This window comes from Phoxinus phoxinus (assembly GCF_949152265.1).
Source record: "Phoxinus phoxinus genome assembly, chromosome: 12".
Taxonomy (NCBI): Eukaryota; Metazoa; Chordata; class Actinopteri; order Cypriniformes; family Leuciscidae; genus Phoxinus; species Phoxinus phoxinus.
In genome coordinates, this window is record NC_136887.1 from 26,575,988 (window position 1) to 26,593,268 (window position 17,281).

General features: G+C 37.2%; 3 protein-coding genes across 9 annotated transcripts; 2 read left to right on the forward strand and 1 right to left on the reverse strand.

The window, feature by feature from the left end:
- Positions 1–146: 146 nt before the first annotated feature.
- ints5 (integrator complex subunit 5) lies at positions 147–13,436 on the reverse strand. Of its 3 annotated transcripts, none has more exons than XM_079631319.1 (3): positions 13,371–13,436; positions 4,474–4,560; positions 170–3,528 (listed from the first exon to the last, which is right to left on the reverse strand). In XM_079631319.1, the coding sequence occupies exons 2-3, from the start codon at positions 4,548–4,550 to the stop codon at positions 504–506; spliced, it is 3,102 nt and encodes a 1,033-aa protein (XP_079487445.1). In that variant the 5' UTR covers positions 4,551–4,560; positions 13,371–13,436; the 3' UTR covers positions 170–503. The 3 variants fall into 3 exon arrangements, with proteins under 3 accessions (XP_079487443.1, XP_079487445.1, XP_079487444.1); XM_079631318.1 differs by lacking the exon at positions 13,371–13,436 and adding an exon at positions 4,721–4,766; XM_079631317.1 differs by lacking the exon at positions 13,371–13,436 and having other exon boundaries at positions 147–3,528; positions 4,474–4,714.
- Positions 4,704–7,863, forward strand: LOC307008502 (phospholipase A and acyltransferase 3-like). 4 transcript variants are annotated; one of them, XM_079631321.1, is made up of 5 exons: positions 4,704–5,240; positions 5,620–5,650; positions 6,077–6,185; positions 6,293–6,561; positions 7,447–7,863. In XM_079631321.1, exons 2-5 carry the CDS (start codon positions 5,630–5,632, stop codon positions 7,558–7,560), a joined length of 513 nt encoding a protein of 170 aa, XP_079487447.1. In that variant the 5' UTR covers positions 4,704–5,240; positions 5,620–5,629; the 3' UTR covers positions 7,561–7,863. The 4 variants fall into 4 exon arrangements, with proteins under 4 accessions (XP_079487447.1, XP_079487448.1, XP_079487446.1 ...); XM_079631322.1 differs by having other exon boundaries at positions 5,131–5,240; positions 5,620–5,644; XM_079631320.1 differs by lacking the exon at positions 4,704–5,240 and having other exon boundaries at positions 5,561–5,650.
- On the forward strand, positions 11,651–16,742 carry LOC307008503 (phospholipase A and acyltransferase 3-like). Of its 2 annotated transcripts, XM_079631325.1 has the most exons (6): positions 11,669–11,774; positions 12,228–12,256; positions 14,748–14,856; positions 15,012–15,280; positions 15,731–15,764; positions 16,217–16,742. In XM_079631325.1, the coding sequence occupies exons 2-6, from the start codon at positions 12,242–12,244 to the stop codon at positions 16,222–16,224; spliced, it is 435 nt and encodes a 144-aa protein (XP_079487451.1). In that variant the 5' UTR covers positions 11,669–11,774; positions 12,228–12,241; the 3' UTR covers positions 16,225–16,742. The 2 variants fall into 2 exon arrangements, with proteins under 2 accessions (XP_079487450.1, XP_079487451.1); XM_079631324.1 differs by lacking the exon at positions 15,731–15,764 and having other exon boundaries at positions 11,651–11,774.
- Positions 16,743–17,281: the final 539 nt, after the last annotated feature.

Below are 17,281 nucleotides of genomic sequence, written 5' to 3' on the forward strand. Positions count from 1 at the left end.
ACGAAAGTCTTACAGGTTTGGAACAATATGAGGAATTTTCATTTTTGGGTAAACTATCCCTTAAATACTAGTTTGGTTTATGTGGGTTTTACTTTTTTTTTTTACACAGAAATACCAAAATAGGTATAAAACAAAAAGAAAAAAGAAAAAAAAAGGCATTTTTATGCGGTTTCATTGTTTTATTTTTACTGTTTTTCACACAGCAATAAAAAGAACATAGGGAATTGCAAAAACAGATTTTTTTAAGTGTCTTACATTGATGCAAGCATACTTTTTTTTTTCAGTGCTTAATATAAAAAAAACTCAACAGAAAGCTAGACAGAATACAAAAGGGATTAAAAGCTAGGCAGGAGAGAACATCTGATCTGGTTATTTCTTAAAACGTAGAAATATCAACTTCACACCTAATTTAACACTATGTAGAAAAATATCTGAATTAAAAAAAAAAGTCTGTGACTCTGGAACCAGGGGTTTTAACACCATTTCTCATAATTTGACAGACATCAAACTTGAAACCTCCAGCAAAGATGTCCTAGTCGGTCAATGTTCTTATGCAGAACACTGTGGATGGGTGCAATATAGCGTGCAACATCACCATCCCGTGAAAAGTCACGAAAAAAAAGTCCTTGGTCAGCACAGAAGGTAAATTTCTGCGGCATTGGGCTGTTACCCCGCATGTACTCCCATACGCCCAACAGCAGTAGCCTAACTTCAAAGGGTGAGAGGAGATGGAAGACCTCATGGATGTTACTCAACACTGGTGGTAGTAGCTGGCCTTCGCCCATACATGATACAAGCAAACATGAGGTCTGAAGGGGCCAGGGGGAGTCTGACACTGCTGGTTCCCTTGATGCTTCCCAGTGAGCCAGTAAGGTGGAAAGTAGAGCCCTTAAAATGACAGAGCAGTAGCACAGAGCTGGACGTCCCGCTGCGACCACCCGGAGGAGGTGGAACAGCACAGGATTATTTTCAAAGCAGCGACGAATGTGTATGTCTCGCTCAACTGTTGTTTTTGCATGTTCTTCTGGAGGCCAGGACAGTTCTCCATTTGCTACATCTGGGCAGATGTTCTCTACCAGGGTTACGGCAATTACCTTTGCAGCTTCAGCATTAATTGGGGGAAGTTCATCAGAAATGAGAGGATCACTGGAAGGGAAGCAGCCATTACTGGTACCTACAGCAGAGCCATTTCTAGCATTGCCAGAAGGGCTTCCTCCACCTGAACTACAGCACTGAACCATGACTGCAAGCAAAGTCTGCATATTCTGATTGATTCTATCAGGGTCTGGTTGTGAGGGAGTATACGGAGGTTTCAAACCCTTACCAATTACTCCAGCGTGGAAAACAGACCACACATTACCAGAGAAGTTAACAGAAGTGCCAAATTTGCAGTTGACGTCCAATAGCGATATGCCCAAGTCTGGGACAAGGTTGGGTGACTGTGTGGTGTCATCACCTGGGTTTTCCTGCAGACCTCCAAACAAATCTCGGTTGCCTTTGTGCAGGGCTCCCTCCACCAGTTGTTGCAGCACAGCTTTTTGTGTCAAAGGAGAGTAGGCCGCAAGATGTGACAACAGTCGCATGGAGTAGCCCACTTCCTCTTCCTCAAACTTGAGGCTTTCACCTTGCAGTCGTAAACAGACAAAGAAATGTGACACTGCTGCTCTACATATCAGCAACAGATGAGCTGGAGAGCAAGCTCTGGGAAGCTGGCTGCACGAGAGCAGACGGACAGCTGCCTTGGAAACCATGTTGTCGCCATGAAGAAGCAATGGGCAGAAATCCTGAAGGTGGCTGGAAACGGCAACTCTGACTTGTGCAGACATCGATGACTGAGCTAAACTCCCTGTTGTAGCCCCTCCATTTTTACGATCCTCCTCTTGACTCTGTACTGCAGTAGCCAAGTTGTTCAGGAGTTGAGCCAACTCTTTGTTGTCAAGGGTTTGAGTGTGGATCTGGGCAACACAGCGGGCTACTGTTGAGGGAAGCAACCCAGAAAGTGAAATGGAAAGTGGGGTGTACAATTGTGAGGCTAGAGCGAGCTCCTCTGGGTTTCGGGCTTGAGTGAAGAGCTGACACAAAGCTTCAGTGGCCACGCTCGGGCCGCCATACACCGATAGCAGGCACAGGAGCTGATGCAACCATAGGTGCCTCTTCCGCTCAAGCCGGAGAGTTTCAGCACACAGATCACCTATGTGTCCCTGGAGCTCCTCTAGAAATGGGATCACTTGTGGCATTGCTGAGGCAGCAGAGGACTGTGGGAAGGGTTCATCACCCTCTGGACGGTTGTGGACCAGCTTGTGAAGATGTAGCAGAAGCATTTGCAGTAAGCGGTCACAGGCTTCTCGAATACTATCATGGGGAGAGGGTGTAGGGCCTGATATAATCACTGAAGATGGTGTGGCAGTATCCGCAAGGAACTTTAGCACCCTTGCTCCACCCGAAGGGCTTTGGCTTATGAGATGCACCGCTAGACCCAACATATTCTCGACTTCCTCCCGGGGCAAGGCCTGGAACTGAGCCTGGAGTTGAACTAGGACAGGCGGTCTGAGAAACTCCACTAGCTCTGCAGAAACGGCACCCAGGAGAGTAGGGGAAAGAGCAGCCAGTTGAAGCAAGAAAGGTACAGTGGCCCTACGGAGATGAGGGGAGTTCTCCCACCCGCCTGCCCCGGATGAATGCAGAGGTACATTTTGAGGGGGTGGAGACAGACTATCCTGAAACATCCTGAGAAGCTCTTTCTTGATGCTATCAGAATGTCTGGAGGCCAAGTGCCCAAGGATACCAACCACTGAGCCTATTTTGGGAACTCTACAGCTCTTTTCTATTGCCTGCTGTAGGTTGACCTTCTCAGCTGAGGAATACCCATGTGCATAAAAGTCTTTGAGGCCACAAGCCAGCACCCTGCTGATAATAGTGCCAGGAAAAGCTGAACCAATGTGAGCGACAACCCAGTCAAAATGAGGAGAGTGTTGGACAGAGGTATCCAGCAAGGCATCCACACAGGCATCGGGGCACCAGGCCAACATGGCTGCTAGACACTGAGAGTAGCACTCCATAAGTGAGCGAGTAGCTGCACACGACATCCAAAGCTGCAACAGCTCATTCAGGCTGGACGAGTGAGGAGCTGCCCGTCGTCCTGCATGCTTGCTGCTAAGCTGGCCAAGAAGGTCTACGGCCCATGTGGACACAAGTGGAGCCCAAGCTTTAGGACTAAGCTTGATAAATTCTGAGAGGACTGCATGGACTTCTTTAATAACATCCTCCAAATTGGATACACTGGTGCTGCCTCCTCCACTTGTACCGGTACCTCCATTTTCACCCTCCGCCTCCAAATCTTGAAGAAAGGATGCAACATATTCATCATAAACTCCCCTCAGGTGCTCCAAGACAGCTCCACGGCAGGCTGGCACAGTTCGAAGGAGCCGTACTGCACAGCGGGCATGATCCCGAACACTGAGTTTCCGTCCCTGTGTCTGGTCGACGCCGCTGATGAAAGCTTTAATTTCTAAAGCCAGCTCTTGAGGACTGATGGAAAAGGGGGAAAAAAAGGACAGTTGGTATAGAACGAATTTAATTTTTTAAACACTTATGCACATATCTTAACATAACCCAAATTTCCTTATACATCTTATATTCATGTCAAGCAGTAACAGCAGTGAGAAATGCTAGGCTATATTTTATCCAAAACTACTTTAAAATCATGTGCTGTTTTATGACCATGTATTTATTGAGTAGCATGGAATATTTGTACTTTCAATTTATTCATAACATATTTAAAATGTTCTAATTATATATAAAATTTATTAATTTAAATATTTTAATATATAGCCAAAACAATGGTTTGAATTTTTTACATTTGTGCTGTTTAATGAATTGTTTCATAACAGTTTTACATTTTAAAAGCCTGTAATAGGCCATTTTAGTTTCCCTTCCAACAAATCATATACAGTATGACAACAGGCCACGGTTAAGGCATATTGGCACAAAATGTCTGATAAACTGTATCTTTTTTTCTGGGCAATAACTGTGGAAATGTTTATTTAAAAATATACTAATAAATATACATGTTAATTAATGATTTAGCAATGTAAAACTGTTTACAATACCATGATTATTATTATTATTTAACTCTGAAATAACATAAATGCAATGACAGAAAGGCAATGGAATGGCACTGCATCCAAAATGGACATGCAATTACCATAAGCATTTTCGAGTAGTTATGCCTAAACTTGTAGTGACCTATTAGACTGAAATGGCAAAACGCATGCAGGCTGTATAATTTACTAATTACACTTAAAGACGAGAATAAGAATGAAAAAAATAACCTTAATGACAGTAAAATGAGAACGATACGTTGTTCCTTTATACAGATAATGCAGTCAAATGCAAACTGGAGTTCCTTCCATAAATTGAAGCATTAATGTACGAGTTAGTGGTAACCTGTATGACTATTATATCATTGCTCACCTGTAATTGTTTAGAGAAGTGTGGCAGTGAGACTTCTGTATGGCTGACATGGCATCCCCCTCGAATATCGCGGACATCGTTTATATTCTTAAGCAAAATAAACCATGAAAATATTTTATTTACATAAAAATTAACAACTACAATGGCAAATTGTAAATGAAAAGTGCAGCCGTTGGCACTTTTAATCAACACCGTTTCAATAAATGATGCACCAGGCAGTGTGTAAACCTGGTGAAAACTCACTCACATTCTTTCGCCACATGGGAAATAACGTTTTGGTTACACATATCGCCCTCTGTCGTTTAGGAGAGCTGTTTTGTTTGAAACTGCAGCCTCCATCAACACCGAGAAAAATGTTACAATTACAAAATTGTTAACACAGGCAGTGTCATTGGAAACGGACTAACTAATTGTATAATCCTGGGTTATTTTGTTGGATGTTCAACGCTGTTCGAACTTTATCTTCCATGAATTTAATACACATGGTGAAGCTATTAATACGAGGTTAAAGTTTATTTATAAGGACAACAACATTGACCATTTGTGGCAGTATGACGGACAAGTCGACATCTAAACCCACTCTTGCTTTTTTATTATTGTTTTTTTTATTACTACCCTAAAACATAAAATCAGTCTAGAATAATAAAAGAATAAGGGCGTCCACTGACTCCATCCAGTACGCTGATTCCCTCCCCAGTCACACCGCCTGACTGAATAAGTTAACTTAGCCGTTATTTTTACTTCAGAGAAACACTGAAACATACATTGTAAGTAACTGTTATAACGTTAATTATTTAAGAACATGTTACGAAATGAAGACTTGTTAGTCAGTTAGCCTAGTTTGTTGACCAAAGTCTACTTAACGAGTCAGTTTATTTCCGATGAAAATAACGCCTAACCTACTCTATCGCATTGCCTTCCTATTATTCAGCCTAACTGTTAAGTTACATGTGATATAATTTTCCAGTAACTGAAGTGTTCCTTTACGTTGAAATTTAAATGGTCACAAATGTGCTGCCCTCTCAAGTCATTTTATGAATAACGTTAAATAAACGACATCCGTAAATTCAACAGTAAAGAGTCGCTTTCAGATCATCGGGTGGTGGAAACTAATGTCTAAATGTCGTTGTTATATTTTTCCCATAGGAGTAAAAACATGGAATCGACAAAGGTCAAGGTGAGATATCAAACACATCGGCTAAAGCGGTCTTTTAACTGAAACAACCTTAACATGAATTAAATGTAGTAGCTATTAAATAGCAAATTGATTATTTTGGTGCTTTTGTTATTGATGAAATGTCCAGTTTGGAAATTAATGATGTATGCTTATTTATTCTCAAGGTGTGTTACATGGGAATTTTATTAAAGCAACAGAGACTATTAAAAACTGTAGCCTATAATAAAATGCAAATGAAAGAGCTAAGTTACCTCTCTGAAACAAGCATCAATCTTTGTGCAGATAGCCTATAAAGTTAACAAAACCTTTTTATCTATTCACAAGTGCAATGGTATTGAGTTATTTTAGTTATACAGTGTGAGATATTTTATTTGACAAAGTGGTTCTATTAAAATGTACCACAATATTACGCCTGATGTCTCTTAGGATGATAAGAAGCCGGAGCCTGGAGACCTCATTGAAATCTTCCGAGGAACATATCAGCACTGGGCTATTTATGTTGGCGATGGTTTTGTGATTCACCTGGCACCACCCTGTGGGTTATTTACATGCTTTACATGCTTCCTATTGAGTTGATCTTGAATTTAACCTGTTTTTTGTTGTTGTTGTTTTTGGCTTGCTTTTCCATTTCTTTCTCTATAGCTGAGCATGCTCAGGCTGGGGCCTACAGTATGATGTCAGTACTAGATGAGAAAGCCACAGTGAAGAAAGAACAACTTTGTAAAGTAGTTGGCAATGATGAATATCGTATCAACAACCTTTTGGATAAGGAATATGAGCCACGTCCCATTCATGCTATTCTACGGGATGCATATGGTCTTTTGGGTCGAGAACTTCCATATAGTGTTTTTACTTGGAACTGTGAGCACTTTGTTACGGAGCTAAGATACGGAAAGGCACAGTCCCGTCAGGTACGATTAGTTGACATGTTGAGATAATTCACACAAATAATAGTGTAACTGTATATTAGTGAATTATAATGTACTCAGTGGTGCTTGAAAGTTTGTGAAGCATTTAGAATGTTCTATATTTCTGCATAATTATGACCCAAAAAACAAAGAGAACCAATTCAAGACAAAAATATTATACTTGGTAATTTACGTATTCTGGAAAATTATCAAATATTACATATACTTGAGTGGTAAAAGTAGTCTATGTGAACCTCTAGGAATAGCAGTTAATTTGAAGGTGTTAATTTCCATCTGTTTCTATTTCACTCGATGATGACAATCCGGTGTTACTGAGAGTCCTGTTTTATTTAAAGAACAGGGATCTAACAAAGTCTGATCTTCACAACACGTGTTTGTGGAAGTGTATCATGGCACAAACGAAGTAGTTTTCTGAGAAAAAAAGAGTTGTTGTTGTCATCAAGCTGGGAAAATAGAAAATCGTCTCTAAAGAGTTTGGACGCCACAATCCACAGGGTCACACCAGATATAGGCCTACTGAACGCACTCACAGATATGTAATACTGAATAATTTTTTCTCAATAAATAAATGACAAAGTATACATGTTTCTCATTTGTTTGGTTGGGTTCTCTTTGTCTACTTTTCGGTCATATTTATGCAGAAATAAAGAAAATTCTAAAAGGTTCACAAACTTTCAAGCATCCCTGAAAGTGTCAAATTTAAAAACAATCACAGGATTATAGGACTGTATTATGGTAAAATAATTTACATTAATTTATTTATTATTCAAATAGATCAAATATGATTTGGATTATGGTCACACAAGCTCTGTCTGAAGTTTTCATGAACTATCACACAATAAATGAATATACTTTGTTTATTCTTAGGTGCAACAAGCGGTGGTGATTGGTGGTGCTGCAGTGGCTGGCTTAGGAATTATTGCTGCTGTCGCTGCTTTTGCTTTTTTTGGTTCAAAAAACAAAGAAAAGCAGAAACGCTGAGTATTGGGAAATGAAGAACTGAAAGCACAATTGTGGAGGTCTTTTGGAAGTCAGCTAATTATTTGATGCATCTGATAAAATCTAATGTAATAACTTGACTACATCTTAAATGTAAAGATTCATAAACCGAATGTATAATCTGTGATGTTGTTTGCTAACTCAATAATAGTGCATTTTGTTTTTGTTAATTTAGTTTTCTAATGAACTTTCAAACACTTTTATAATATAATTCAAAATATTTGACCAAATTAATCTTCAAACTAACTGCTGTTTTGCTATTTTTGTGCCATTAAATATTTGACCAAACATTTTTCATTGTGTAATTATTTTTCAAGTTGTGTGTTTTCATAAAACTCTTATTTTATTATTGTTCATATCAAGGTAGATTTTTTTGTGCATGTGTATGTATACAGAAATTACAGAACCCAACACCCACTGAAAATTTTGCACCAGCTCTCAAATTTCACGAAAAACTTTAGCCTAGCACAGACAATCAGAATGACTGGACTACCTTAATGACTGAACAAGATGTTAATCCATTTCAAATGTCATTTTTTTTTAGGCGTGGCAGTGGCATTATATGTTTTGAGGTGTGGCGGTATATGTGCATTGTGTTCACATGAGCTTAGCGTGATAAAGATAACTATACAAATTACAAACTGGGTTGTGACATTTTTTTAAACAAAATGTTGTCCATGCTCCTTTGAAATAGGCAAAACGATCACACAACATTATGCTTCTTTCTAAGATGGTAAATGCTGGCATAATCAGGTAGTGATGTGTGCATATGTGTCAAGTCCATGTGATGTCTTATCTTGCCAGCAGCCATATCACCCTGTAGCCCAAGACTGGTTGCCCACTGAAGCTAAGCAGGGTTTAGGGTGGTCAGTTTCCTAAATGAGAGACCTGGGGAAACTAGGTTGAGCAAACATTCAAATGTCATAATTTTAATTGTTTATTGCATTGTTTTAGTGCCGTGCTGATGGTGTTTATTCTTTCTGTGAATGACCCTGTGCACCGTCTTTTATGAGCTTGTTTTATGGACAGTTTATGGACAGAACTCGAATACATGATGTGGCTTTCTATTGTGCCACCTGTCGTATCTAGTCTACTAGTGATGTACATTTTAAAGTAAAAAGCAGATTTTGGTAGTTCAAGTAGGTATATTTACATTATATTAATTAAAGGAATAATCGGTTTTGGGTTTCAAAATAAGGCAACATAAAAAATGGTCAATATTTTTACTGTGAATTTCTGGCAATAGGCCTATTTGTTTACAGTGTGTACAGAAGATTGTACAAAGGTTGACAAATTAAACTTGAGAGCAACAAGTAACCACACTGTCATTCTTTAAGACAAAGTAAGATATATAATGAATGTAAATATTAATAAATGTTGACAAATGCTATACTTTACAATTATATTGGTTATAACAATACATGATAAGAACATTTCAGTAATCACAGGTAACTTCTATAACGTAGCAAAATCTCATAAGCCTAGAGAAGTCATTCAACTCATTTGATATTTAAAAGGAAAAATATTGATTAACCTTGATTATAATCACTCATCATTACATATACATTGAGGCAGCAGTGGATTCCAGAATCCACCCCATCAATATAAATAAAGGTTACTTGACTTGCTTGACAACAATCCACTGGATCAAGCTGACAAGGACACAAAAGGCTTTCGGTTTTGTCATGTTTTAAAACCAGCAGAACTTGCTATTGTCACCATGACATCAATCAATTTTATACAGACTTGAAAACAATACACTGCTTTGTTATGCTGTTATACTGATGATGGGTTTTTAAATAGCCTATTTAAAACTGCTATATGTTTGTTTTTTTTGTTACCTGCTTAAAGTACTGACAAGGCCAATGTCTGGCTTTACTAATTATCTATGGAAATAGTTTTAAATATTATCTAATGATCTAATATTACTTTCCCTTTTTTGACGAGAAGCTGGAATGTGGAGATCTCCTGAGTAAGCAATGGGCTCTACATATATATTGGTAATGGTGATGTGGTAGTACAACACAAGTTCATTACAAACATACAGTGCTATGCATAAGTTTAGACACCCATGCTAAAGTTGAATAAAAAGAGGAATAAAAAATCATCTTTTGGAAATTGAACTTAATGCCTTGATTTAAAAAAATAGGAAAAATCCAACCTTTAAGGACACCAATTTTCTTTGTGAATGAATAATGTATCGTAAATAAATAAATGTTCTTCCTTAAAATACAGGGTGCATAAGTTTGGACACCCCTATGTTAAATTCACATAGAGGCAGGCAGATTTTTATTTTTAAAGGCCAGTTACTTCATGGATCCAGGATACTATGCATCCTGATAAAGTTCCCTTGGCCTTTGGAATTAAAATATCCCCACATCATCACACACCCTTCACCATACCTGGAGATTGGCATGGAGTACTTTCTATAAGATCATCTCTCAATGCAAATCAAACCAGCTGTTAGGCTAACTGAAATAAAACCATGCCAATCTCCAGGTGTGGTGAAGGCTATGTGATGATGTGGGGCTATTTTAATTCCAGAGGCCAAGGGAACTTTATCAGGATGCAGAGTATCCTGGATCCATATAGTAACTGGCCTTTAAAAATAAAAATCTGCCTGCCTCTATGGGAATTTAACATAGGGGTGTCCAAACTTATGCACCCTGTATTTTAAGGAAGAACATTTTTTTATTTACGATACATTATTCATTCACAAAGAAAATTGGTGTCCTTAAAGGTTGGATTTTTCCTATTTTTTTTAAATTAATGCATTAAGTTCAATTTCCAAAAGATTATTTTTTATTCCTCTTTTTAGTCAACTTTAGCATGGGTGTCTAAACTTATGCATAGCACTGTAATACAGGTGATTAAATAACCAAAGTTGCATGTCATATATATATATGGATTAATGGATATATTTGTATTTTAAGAATGATTTTATAGTTGTTAAGCTAATGTTTATGGTGTTATTTCAGTTTTGTGTGATGTTTTGTCTTTCACTTTCTGTTTATTAGTCATTGTTTTGGAAAGGTCACATGCTTTTACAGTTAATTTCTGGCCAATTCAGAAGACAATTTTACCTAAGAGAGTAATTGTTAACAGTTTTTAACATAAAATGCAAGCTTTTCGCTTATGGATTTATTATTATACAAAAAGACTGAGCATTTTTTGTTCTGCTTTTCTATTTCCCCATAGCTGCAACTGGTCAAGCCATAGTGAAAAGAGAAACTTGTATGTAGCTGGTGTTCACGGCTCAATGTTCATTTAGATTACAATAAACCTCACCTTGTCAATTAAATCATAAATTAAGATTTAAACCATGTGTAAGAGCAATGTCCGTTGTTAACATGCAAGTTCCTGTTGGAAGTTGATATAACTCGAAGATATACATGAGTTTTGTATTAGTGATGTATTAGGTTTACTCTATGTTAATCAATGAGTTATTTTGAAACCACAGGAATACAGAGCTGTATTATGGTAAATTATTTGACATTATTTTCTCTCCCTTTGCATAGACGATAAAAGCAGTTATTGGATTAATTCTTAGTAGTACTTTTTTTAAATGACTCTTGGACTATGAAAGCAGCATTGTTCAAGAAAAGAGAAAGGCATCACAAAAGGCAGAAAATTGTTGGATTCGTCATCCAGAGATTACTAGATGATGTGTCAAGCCACTGCACTGTGCAGATTCCAGTCACTGTCCATGACTGACTTATCATGACTTATAATTAGTAATAAACTTCTTGATATTTAGAAATTATGGCAACTGAATAAATGTTTTATTGGATAAAAAGAAACTCTGCCTTTCTTCTTTGCCAATTCTGCTTTACTTAAACCTGTGGGAGCCAGAGAAAGTGTGGTTATTTGGGATAGGCAATTTTCTCTAACTGAAAACACAAGAATAAATATGCATTTTAAAATACGACCAAACAGTATATTGTGATTCGCAAAACATTTGATAACTTAACGTCAGTAAAATTGTAGATATATTATAAATGTTATTTTTTTAGATATATAAATAAAACCATCAAGATCCCTTTAAGGGCGTCATGATGTCTAAGCTGAATGCCCCTCACGCTGATTGGTCGAATACGCTCTGTCAACAGTCACATCATCACCTCATGTAGCTATAGTCTCTGATGTTACTTCAGACACAAATACACGGATTGGGGCTCATTGAAACATTCACCATTGTAAGTATGATTTCTTAATTATTTAAGTGTTACGCACTCGAGTACGATATTAAGATTGTGTTCAAAGCATAGATCGTAGAGAGCAAGCTGTTTATTTGTTTGTAGTAGAGCCGTTACTTGTCGAGTTGTTCCTACATTGTGATGTTTTAGGCTACCCCCGATGTTCCAACTTATTTTTTTTTGTGTATGATCGTCTTCATGTTCACGTAGGCTACATTGGCTAAAATATGAATAAATTTCCAGAACGTTCTTTTACGTAACGTTGGTTAGCGGGTTATTGTTGCAAATTTGCTGCCCTCTAAAGTCATTGTAGGCCAGTGGCGTAGGTTTGATTTTGAAATTGGTAAATATATTTTAAGTTTTGATCGAAATTACTGCTAGGGATATATCAAACACTGATATTAGCACCTGATGGAAACGGTCTAAAATATATTTGTTGTGTGTTTCTCATAGGATTATAGGTTGCCATGGCTTCAACAAAGGTAAAAAAATTTTTTTCAATAATCCAAAACAAACGGAATAAATCAAACACGTTAAATAGCAAATACAAAGCGCTGTTATTGATGATGACGTAGTTTGATACTATTGCACAGTTTGGTAATTATGTGTGCTTATTGCTCAAGGTCCGTTACAGAGGAATTTTATGCAATAAATATACGATTTTGTTTTCTAAAACAACGGTCAGAAATCGCTAGAAACATTTCTGAAACAAGATGTCTATGCACAGTGCGCAGATACGTTTAGGAAAAGTTAACAAAACCGCAGCAAGCACACTTTCACTTTCTTTTATTTTTTTTATCTATTCACAAGTGGGAAACACTTTATTTTTGATGGTCCCTTTTGAACATTCTGTTGACTGTAAGTATCATTGCAACTGTTTGTCCACTAGTAGACTGCATACCATCTGCTACATCTTTAATACAGACATTCTACGGACTAAACATTGCAAGTATACATGTCAACTTAGGGCGTTTTAGGACGCTGCGGTCCGATCGGGACGGTGATTTCCAGCCCAAAAGCTCACCAAAACCCGCCCACTCCAAGAAAAAAACGCCCAAAATTTTACTACCAAAATAATGTGATATCATTTTATAGCCATGCCATGTCAATTTGTATCTCCTTAAAACAAAATAACGATGGTAAAATAAAAAATAAAAATAAAAAAATTCCAAGGAAAACGGATCAAACCAGGGCAATAATTATGGAGAATTAGCAAATATATGACTTTAAAAGTCCAGGTGGACACTGTCAAAACGGCAATCAAGAAATTAACCGATGACGTTAGCCCTCGGAAGCACACATTGCAGAACATAACGCAGAATTTAGCAGTCAAAACTGATTCATCGTTGATTTAAACCTTTTCAGCAGCTGTCAGGGACAAGAGTGCATGCAGTCTGGCCGGTGTAAAAGTTGCAGATGTCTGGTTAGCCCAGTGTGCACATGACCATGGAAAGCTGTCGTCCCATATTCAATTTCAATTCAAGTCATTCAACTGTGCTCTCCTCATCAGTTATTCACCATCGAGTCATCAAGCCCCACATGTGTACGTTTATAGAGTTGCTCACTATCTCACTCTTTACTGTAGATGCAACTTACTGTATGTCACTTCGGCATTAGCGATCACATACAGCTACAAGTTATCGCGCTAAATCGCGTCTTCCTGCTGATCGCTCATTGATTGGCTAAAAGTGTGTGCTCGTCGGTGACGTCAACACCAACGCCAGCTGACTCTGCGCTGCATGTGTGTGTTTAGTAATGTCATGATGACTGATTTTATGCACTACATGCACACTTTAGTTTAGTTTTTTAACCAATTATACTTTAAAATGTAGATGTTTGAAAACCGCCGAACTGACCCCAAACCAGCCCAAATTTTGTCCACCCGCCCAAACCCTTTTTTACCAGGCACAATCAAATTCAAATTTAAAACCTTAATTTACATTTTCATTTTAAAATTATTTTTTTGCAAAGATAAAGGCCAAAAAATGTTTGCAGTTAGCCTACATGTTAACAAGGTCATACTCAAGTATATTTAGGCTAATAAAATAAAAAAACAAGAGTAACACAAAAAATCTATCTTGTATATATGTTGTGTTACTTTTGACCCACCTGTGTGTTACTTTCGTCCCAACTGACGGGGTCGAAAGTAACATGAGCAGTCTTAAGTTCAAAGTGAAATTATACTGAAGTCATTCTACATTTTTACAAAATACCACCTGGTATTGATAGACCACACTTGTGAGTGACTGACCACAGCAAAAAATATATATCTGTCTAAACCATCATCTTTTAAAATTATGTTTTTCTGAAAAATGGTACTTTCGCCCCTGCTCTCCCCTACCTTTACAAATCTTCTCTTGCACACGCAAATTTCATTTACGCTCGCAATCTTATGTAGCCTACACTTTCACAAATCTTACCCTGTGCATGCGATTCTTTATGGCATCATATTACCTTCATATAGACGTAGTCATAACGTTACTTATAGACCTTATTCAGAGCAGCGCCATGACAGCTATGAAAGCGAGGCTGTGAGGGATAGACTCACCGTGTTTTCAAAGGCTTCCGCTGTAAAAAAAGCTGTATAAAGCTAGATCACTTAAACTTTTCCACAGCTCATAGGCTACTGTCGGGAGTTTTTTTTGTCAACTGAAATTTCTTGGATAGATATGTTTGCGGTGTTTCGTCAACAGAACAATCCAAACACACAGATTAAATAACAGTAGACAACCCACCGAAGAGAGATACTTGTATGTCTATCCCTCACAGCTTCTCTTTCATTCCTTAATTCCTTTCAAAGATGGTGCTGATGTGAATAAAGTCTGTAGTCTGTGTTAAAGTGACCATCAAAATGAATTGAAACCCACAAGTGCAATATTTAGTTATTTGAGTTAAACAATATAATATATTATTGACAAGATAAATGGTTCTATCAAAATGTAACACAATATTACGCCTGATGTTGTCTTTTAGGATGATAAGAAGCCGGAGCCTGGAGACCTCATTGAAATCTTCCGAAGAACATATCAGCACTGGGCTATTTATGTTGGCGATGGTTTTGTGATTCACCTGGCACCACCCTGTGGGTTATTTACATGCTTTACATGCTTCCTATTGAGTTGATCTTGAATTGAATCTAAAACATTCCATTTAAGTGACAGCTTTTTGAACATGTTAAGGTTGCGCTGCTTGCGCATTTTATTTTTTGTTTTTACTTTACCATTTCTTTCTCTATAGCTGAGCATGCTCAAGCTGGGGCCTACAGTATGATGTCAGTAGCATGTGACAAAGCCACAGTGAAGAAAGAAGAACTGTATGAAGTAGTTGGCAATGATGAATACCGTATCAACAACCTTCTGGATGACAAATACGAGCCACATCCCATTTGTGCTATTCTACGGGACGCAGAAAATTTTGTGGGTCGAGAACTTCCATATTGTGTCTTTAGAGGGAACTGTGAGCACTTTGTTACGGAGTTGAGATACGGAAAGCCACATTCCCGCCAGGTACAGTTTGAACATTCAGATAATTCATAGAAGTATGAATTGTAGTGCCTCATTAAGTTCTCTAAAATTTGCAGACTGAGGCTGTTGATTTGGTCAGTTACCATTTTATTCACATTTTAGCTTTTCTATAGTAAACCTACATATTCACACTCAGTGTAACTCCATATAATAATACTGAAGTGATTTTATTATGACTACAGAGAGAAGCAAGCACGCATCTTTGCTAGCTAGTAACTGATTACATGTAATCTGGATTATGTAATCAGGCTAAAAAAAATAATGTACATGTAATTCCATTATATTATGTTTTAAAATGCTCGTAATCAGACTAGTTACTTTTTTATTGATTACATGTTATTTTCGCAATGGCAGTCAATTATTCATGATTCATTGATTCTCTCCCAACAACTACTTTTTTATCTTTTACATATTCCTTTCTAAAAAAAAAAGTCTACTGCTTCTATACATTCAGAAGTTCTTCCAGGTTTGTTGAATCGCACACACAAAGACTAGCCACTAGTCATGTGACCACTGGGACACGCAGCATTGCAACATTGCATTTCTAATACACTCCTGATGAACACAATTCGTATCTGAATTATCACAGTGAGTCATTTAACCATAAAAATTTGCATCATTTTATATTTGCATGCAATGCAGGGATTCCCTAACTTTTTTGTCAGCTAAACCTCTTTGACCTTATATAGTAGTTAATAAGTTAGTTCAAGTCAATAGTAATTATAATACTTAAATTTGAAATTTATTAAAATACCTACATTACATGCATAGTTACTTTTGAGTTGAGCCCCGCATACTACGCCATGATTACAGGGCTGTTTTATGGTAAAATATTTAATGTTAATTTAGGCAACAGTAAAGGGCACTTAGCTTATCATACCGTGAATTAATATAAATGCTTTCTGTCCATTCTAATAGGTGCGTAAAGCGGTGGAGATTGGTGTTGGAGTCGGACTCGTTGCAGCGTTTAGCTTTGGAGCTCTTGCTGTTGCTTCAGCCTTTTTTGGTTCAAAAGACAAAGAGAAGGAGAAACAGAAACAGTAAGGACTGAGAAATGCAGAAGTGAAAAGTGCAATTGTGGAGGCCTTTGATATTTCAAGTCAGAAAATGTCTATTGCATTTGATGTAAATAATTTAAACATTTAATGTAATAACTTGGCAGGCTTAGTTTTGTGAGCACAACTTGAAATATTCACAAACCAGACAACTAAATAAAATTCCACCTGTTCTGTTTGATAACAATAGTGTATTTCCCAACTGATAAATCTAAAATACCTTAAATTATATATTTTTAAACAATTGATTCTTTTTTCTACTGGTTTCCTAATGACATTTCCAGCACTTTATATGTATATTAAAAATGCCAAGCTAACCATTTGACCAAATCTATCCTAAAACAAACTGCCATCTTTATATTTTTTGTGCCATTAAATATTTCACACTATATACGAGGTGTTTGTTTATTTATTTGTACATTTGGTGGTGTTCTATATCAGCACATCTGAGTGAAAAACATGCTATTAATCAAATAATTTCTGTACTTTCATGGTGCAAGATCACAATTTACATTGGAGGTTTCTGTATTGCTGGCCTAAATTTCATCCGCTCAGTGAGACCTTTGTTACCATTTGCTGGCAAATACCAAATTCTTGCAACAACTCAGCAGTGGTTAGGCAATATTACAACCCACATCAGTGACATCATTATTTGTTGAATATCTCCATTGGAACAAATTAAAGGGATAGTTCACCCAAAAATAAAAATTCTGTCATCATTTACTCAGTCACCCTCAAGATGTTCCAACCTGTATGAATTTCTTTCTTCTGCTGAACATAAAATATGATGTTTTGAAGAATATGGGTTACAAGTTGATGGGCCCCATTGACATTCTTCAAAATATAAGAAATAAATTCATACAGGTTTGGGACATCTTGAAACAAAAACTTTTGGGTGAACTATCACATTAACTAAAATAATTTAAAA